The 6,696-nt window shown below is 45.4% G+C and overlaps 1 protein-coding gene across 1 annotated transcript in view; it reads left to right on the top strand.

Annotated features, from left to right (window-relative positions):
* The window catches only part of GFI1 (growth factor independent 1 transcriptional repressor), a 9,336-nt gene extending 3,453 nt beyond the window's left edge, over positions 1-5,883 (top strand). The window contains exons 4-6 of the mRNA XM_023733346.1: positions 19-151; positions 837-1,028; positions 3,713-5,883. Of these exons, the coding sequence (XP_023589114.1) occupies positions 19-151; positions 837-1,028; positions 3,713-3,891 (504 nt within the window). The 3' untranslated portion in view covers positions 3,892-5,883. The remainder of the gene's footprint in view (positions 1-18; positions 152-836; positions 1,029-3,712) is intronic.
* Positions 5,884-6,696: the final 813 nt, after the last annotated feature.

The raw sequence follows: 6,696 nt of genomic DNA, 5'->3' as shown, positions 1-6,696 counted from the left end.
CCACCTGTCCCCCTGTAGGTGTGTAGAGAAAGGTGGATGGCGGCCGGCTCAGGCCTCGAGGCAGCCCCAGATTTTGGCATCACGTGTTTGACACCTCATTGTGAGCCCCGAAAGTGCGATCCCGATCATTACTTCGGGTTTCTTGAGGAGGGTTTGTATGTACTGACTCTTGCTGCTGATATTGTATCTGCTAACACTGCCTCTTTGCCTGGCTTCATTTCACCAAAAGGCTGTCATTTAACCGGCATTGACTCTTCCCGACTGAAAAGGAGGAATATCGGCTCATTTGGAGCATCCCGTGGCATATTTGCTCTACTTTTCACTCATTCATTCATTTATAAATATTTGTTGCTCAACTTCCAGGTGCCAGGCACTTGAGAATTATATAGCACACTAAGTCCCTGACTGGATTACTGCCCTCACAGAAATCACAGTTTAGCTGAGAGACAAGAGAATGCTTACTTACCAAGACTTATTTACTGAAAAAAAATATCCGGCATCTCTCCCAACACCACGCTGGAGTGGGGAGGGGCAGCCTAAGTGACTGAGATTTAAGCCTCCTGTCAGGAGGGTGGAGAAGTGTGTGTAAAAGGGTGTCAAAAAAGCAGGGTGGGGATACGTTTTTGCCATGGGGTGTGGAGGGTTGTGGGTGAAAAGTGTTTTGGTAGAAAAAGCGTTAAAGGGGAAAAGGTTAAGGGTGGTGAGGGTAGAGACTGGGGGTGGATAATGGGGCAGGCTGTGTGGAGGGAACCTGAAAGAAAAGAGTCTTGGCTTTTGGGATTTCAGGGTCAGAGCAGTGGTGAGGACACTGGCAGACTGGGTGTGTGCAGTATGAGTGACTGGCACGTCCTTCTCTCTGCAGGAACGGAGTTTTGACTGTAAGATCTGTGGCAAGAGCTTCAAGAGGTCGTCCACCCTGTCCACACACCTGCTCATCCACTCAGACACCCGGCCCTACCCGTGTCAGTACTGTGGCAAGAGGTTCCACCAGAAGTCCGACATGAAGAAACACACCTTCATCCACACTGGTGAGCTTGTAGGAAACACTCTGGAGGGGAGGGGAAGGGTGGGTATTATTCTTTTGCCTGAGGCCAACATACCTCACTTTCTGTGTGATTCTGGCCCCAGTAAATGGGGGACGAGGCTTTCCAGATGGAGTTAAATTAATCACTGTTGTGTGTTAAAGAACAAACAAACAACAACAAAAAACAAAGCGGCAGATTCTTGTAGGTTCGTTTACAGACACGGTGCTTCCCAGTAGGGCCTTGATTTGGGGCTGTTGTGTCTGAAGAGCCACTCAGCAGGCCTGCTTGCAGGTTCTCTATCATTAGTTCAGCAGCTGCTCCAACTGCTGCCTGCTCTGGGTGAAATACGAAGCTTCAGGGTCCTCTCAGAGTGTTGCTCTAAATGTTTACTTAGAGATGGAGGGCTTTCTGTAGGGCTTCCACCCAGCCTGTTGCGGGATGGGCTCATGTGTGACTTCTCTGGCTGCATTTTAGGAGTCTGAGAGCTTATTCTGATTTAGCAGGGGAAATGGCAAATATTTATTACTAAGACTTCTGCTAAGCACTTTTAAAACACATTATCTCATTTTAGGTTCACAACAGCTCTGGGAGGTAGAGATTATTCCTTATCCCCATTTTAGAACTGAGGCAAGTCAGGCACAGGGGGGTTAAGTGAACTACCCAGGGTCACACAGCTAGCATGTGGCAGAGCCAGGGCTGAATTCATATCTGTCTGACTTCAAATGTGTATGCTCTTGACCACTGTTTAGCATATTCTCCTTCCATTGTCATGGGGGTTGGTAGCTGAAGAAAGCTTTTATTCACTGATTGCCCTTTTCCAAATATCAGCAAGTTCATGCCCTAACAATGATAAATCCTTACCTGTTATAATACTTTACAGAGTGTTTTCAAATTTAGCATTTCATTTGACCCTAACCGCACCCTAAAGTGGAAGGAAGTGGGGCAGTGGTGGTTCAGTGGTAGAATTCTTGTCTTCCATGAGGGAGACCCAGGTTTGATTCCCAGCCAGAGCTACCACCTATCATTGGAGGCTACCAGTTTGCTATGATACTGAACAGGTTTAAGCAGAGCTTCCAAACTAAGACAGACTAAGAAGAAAAGCCTGGTGATCAACTTCCAAAAATCAGCCAGTGAAAACCCTATGGATCACAACCATCTGATCCCTTTTGCATGGGGTCACCATGAGTCGGGGGAGACTCGCTAGCAGCTAATAGCAACATAGTGGGAGGAGCTGCTCTAACCACCCTGAATCTCAGAGAGATTGAATGATTAACCTAAGATCAGACTGAGGGTAAACTGTGGAGCCAAGGCTGGAATGCTCCAGTATTGAATCTTGGACTCTTTCCGTAACACTTCAATTGCGTGCAGGGGGTATTTTTTAATATCAGGAGCACTCTCTTTAATAGTTAACAAGGCATTTACACGAGACCCAGAATTTTTTACTATTTTATTGCAGAATACAAATACTGATTTAAAACAAATCCTAGTGTGTTCCAGACACCAACTATCGATGTTTATAAATATGCTTGGGCTGTGTAGATGATGCCCCATTGGAAAACCCAGAAAAATATCCTGCTCTAATCATGCCCTTTACCTGAAATTTCCATGTAATTCACTCCTTTTGAGTAAAGGTATTCAAGACGCTTATCAAAATGCAACTAGGATCTTAACGGCATGAAACATTAAGCCCTTATCAAACATTTACATTATAGCTAGAATTCGTTTCTCAGATTTGTTTGACCCTAAAGGGATAGGATCAGTTTTGATGAGTGACTCCTTATCAAGGAAATCTGAAGCATGGAGACAGAAATGGGTACAGCAAAAGGGAGAGAGGGCTCCTTAAAAACAAACTTCATCTGTTTTGTATTTTTTCTGAGGCTGAGCCCTGACTGCAGTGCCTTGCTGGGGCCATTTGGAAAATCATGTTTTTTACCCAAATGTTAAACAGTACACGAGTTAGGGGAAAAAAAAAAACTTTTGCATGTTCTGTCTGTTATTTACTAATCTGTGGTGAAGAGTTGCTATTGTATAGGGAATCCTGTGGTCAAGCTCTTAAAAAGAAAGTAAAATCAAGACAGAAAAGGATCAACTACCTTAAGAAATAGTTTGTGGCCCAAATATGGATTTTTTTAATGAAACTTTGGGAAATGTCCATGCTTCAGATACATTCAGTTGGCTTTCAAGAGGAAGAAGGAAGACAGACTCACTGGTCCATACAAACCAGCACGCACTTGGAAACTCAGATTTGAAAACTTCCTCTGAATTATAGAGAAGAGAGTCACACGGTTTGTAGGCTGAGTGCCCCTGCCCCCTTCATGATGAACATCTGCTGTGGGAGATCTCAGCTTCTAAAGGCTGAGGAGTCCTCCCAGGGTGGATTCAGCTGTGAGTCTGAGGAGGGCACGTGGCATTTGTCCTGTTTCCGTTTAGCAGGAAACGGTTTGAGGCCTTTGGTTGGGAACCCCCACTCAGAAAGGCTCCCTTTCACCTGCTGCCCCCATGGCTTCCCAGGGCTCCCGTTGCAGACCGGGAGTCGGTTCATGCTGTAACACGTCACCCTCCAAGTCGCTTGAAGGCCTCAGGCTGTGGTGCAGCCAGCTGCTGCCAAGAGCATGTGGGTCACCGTGGGTCCCCTCTAGCTTTAACATAGACTCACACTTCCTCCCCTCCCCCTTCTATCCCCGCAGGTGAGAAGCCCCACAAGTGCCAGGTGTGTGGTAAGGCATTCAGCCAGAGCTCCAACCTCATCACCCACAGCCGCAAGCACACGGGCTTCAAGCCCTTCGGCTGCGACCTGTGTGGGAGGGGCTTCCAGAGGAAGGTGGATCTCCGGCGGCACCGGGAGACGCAGCATGGGCTCAAGTGAGCACCCTGGCTGGCGACAAGCAGCAGTCACACAACACTACAGAGGGCAGCCTCCCCCTTGCTACTGCCCCTTCTGACTTCTCAGGCCCCCCAGTCCAATCTGCAGATCCCACCAGGGTGCTCACCCTTTGTCTTACTTCCTGGAGCTGCCAGAGCGGATGAGGAACCTTTTCAAAGTTCAGCGTGGATCAGGAACCAAGTGGCTCGCTGGGCTATATCCATGCTGAGCAGGCCTCTCTATACCAACAGATTCAAAGTCAAATGGGAGCAGATAAAATCTTGGGCCCCACAGTCCTCTGCATTCCCAGCCCTGCTCCACAGACAGAAAAGTCCTTCAGGTTTGTTTCCTCCTCCTCCTGATCTACCCTGAATCCTTGTGTGGAAGAGAAGGATCACCATTTATAAGGTGGACACGTTAATTTTTTTTTTTTTAATATATCTAGAAGAATGAGTGATTTTATTTTTATTTCTTTTTCCTGCTGGGGAGTCTGTTGGCCCGTTTCTGTTGGGTGCTGCCTATATGTCTCGAAGGAATCATTTCTCCCACTTGAAGACTGGTTCAGAAATCGGTTCGGGAAAGGAGTTTGATGCTTTTGAAATGACAAGATGTACTGTCGGGGCCTGGCCCAGGAAGGAGCAAAAGTGGACTTGTTGATGAGAGGGGATTAGAGGTCTGGCCCGTGAAGGCTTTATCAGAGAAGGTGAAAGCACAGAGCAATGTCTTTTGACAAATCATTCATTCACTCAACTAAAGTTTATTGACGGCCAGTTACCATGGCACCATGCCCTGTGCTCGGTACTGGGGAGGCAGAGATTAAAGTCATGGCCACGTGGCTAGTGGCTGCATATGTTTTCTCCCTCCAAGGGAATACTAAGAAGACAACACATAATCTTGAACCTTCTCTCTGACCCTTTTGGATTTTACCAAGCAAAAATGAAAAACAGCTGAGAGGTTACTTCAGAGATTTGTGTGTATACTCAGTTTTTTATTGTTAAACTGGTATTTTAAGATGTCTGAGTAGTCAGGGAATGAAGCCTCTGTCTTCAATTCTTTGACTTTCCATGTGTACCATAGAGAAAAATAAGTGATGTTTTTACTTTGAGGAGGTTTGTAAATGTTTTTAGATATTCTGGAGTGCATTATGTTTGTTAATACGTATTTATTAGAATGATGTTTTAAGTTAATAAAGTATTAAGACTCTTACAGATTGCTTTTCATTTAGGCAGGGAACTTGGGAAAGACCTTTGTTTTAGTCTGCAGGAGAAGCTGGCACTGAAGGAAACTATATTCTGACTCATAGTGACCCTATAGGACAGAGTAGAACTGCCCCATGGGGTTTTCAAGGTTGTAATCTTTACAGAAGTAGACTGCCACATCTTTCTCCTGCAGAGCAACTGGTGGGTTCAAACTGCCGGCCTTTCGGTTAGCAGCCGAGCACTTAACCACTGCGCCACCAGGGCTTCTTGAAGCAAACTATAGTGGAGTGTGAAAGTGAAGCAGACAAGCTAGTATCCAGAAAAGAGTAAAATCCAATGGCTCGGGGTTTTCATCTACTTTTTTCTCTATGTCTTAGAGATACTTCTTTCTTAACAGAAAAAAATAGTAGGTTATACAAAACTAAGCTTCTGCCTTGTAGAGTCACTGATGGTCCCACACGTACATAGGCTTTTTCCTCTGAGAATTTCAAAGGTTTTTACAGGCTAGAAGGTTCCTAGATGAATAAAGCAACCACAGGTCTTAGATCTAGAAATTTGAGTTTTAGTCATGGCTCTGTCATCAACACACCGTCTGACTTGGATGAATCCTTTGATTTCCCTGATGCTGATTTCTTTGCCCATGAAATGTGGATATGGTTCTAACATCCCATCCAACCCTGACTTCTTTGAGTTTGTGGAGAGACTAGAGGAGAGAGAAAGTGTGAGATTGGTTAGCTGCCTCACCTAAGGCAAGTTACACATCTAAAGACATATAAATAAAAAACCAAACCCACTGCCATGGAGTTGATTTCAACTCATGACGACCCCATGTGTTGCAAAGTAGAACTGTTCCATAGGGTTTTCTTGGCTGTAATCTTTAGAGAAGCAGATTGCCAGGCCTTTCTTCCACAGTGCTGCTGGGTGGGTTTGAACCATCAACCTTTAGGTTAGTAGTCGAGTGTGAATGGTTTGCACCAGCCAGGAACCTAAAGACTTATGAGGAGAAGTAAAATTGGGGTCTTGGTTATATCTGGTTTTATCCCACCTGTGGGAATTTCTTGCTTAAATCAACCTTTAAGAAAAAAAAACCAAAAGCCAAACTCATTGCTGTCAAGTCAATTCCAACTCATAGTGACCCTTTAGAACAGAGTAGAGCTGCCCCATAGGGTTTCTAAGGAGTGGCTGGTGGATACAGACTGCCAACCGTTTGGTTAGCAGCTGAGCTCTTAACCACTGAGCCACTAGTGCTCCTTTAAAAAGAAAGAAACCAGAATAAGCCCCTTGTCTAAATCCCAGCAACATGCACTCTAACCTCTCCCAGTCAGACATTCTGGGTATGCATGGCCCATTGTGAAGACCAGCACGGTGCCCATTTCCATACAAAACAATTTCATACATCTTGATTGAGCGCCCAGTGCATGCCTGGTACTGTTCTAGGGGCTGGGGATACAGCAGTGAGCACAATGTCCTCGTGGAACTTTATTTGGTCACTGCTGAACCTTCAGTTGCCAGAACAGTGCCTGGCACACAGTAAATCAATAAATATTTTTTGAGGTGGTAAGTGAATAAGCAGAGAAAATAAACTGCTGCTTCATCCTGTGGGCATGCT

This window comes from Trichechus manatus, unplaced genomic scaffold, assembly GCF_000243295.1.
Source record: "Trichechus manatus latirostris isolate Lorelei unplaced genomic scaffold, TriManLat1.0 scaffold00058, whole genome shotgun sequence".
In the NCBI taxonomy this organism is placed as follows: Eukaryota; Metazoa; Chordata; class Mammalia; order Sirenia; family Trichechidae; genus Trichechus; species Trichechus manatus.
The sequence above is the reverse complement of the archived record's forward strand: the minus strand, read 5'-3'. Positions and strand labels throughout refer to the sequence as shown.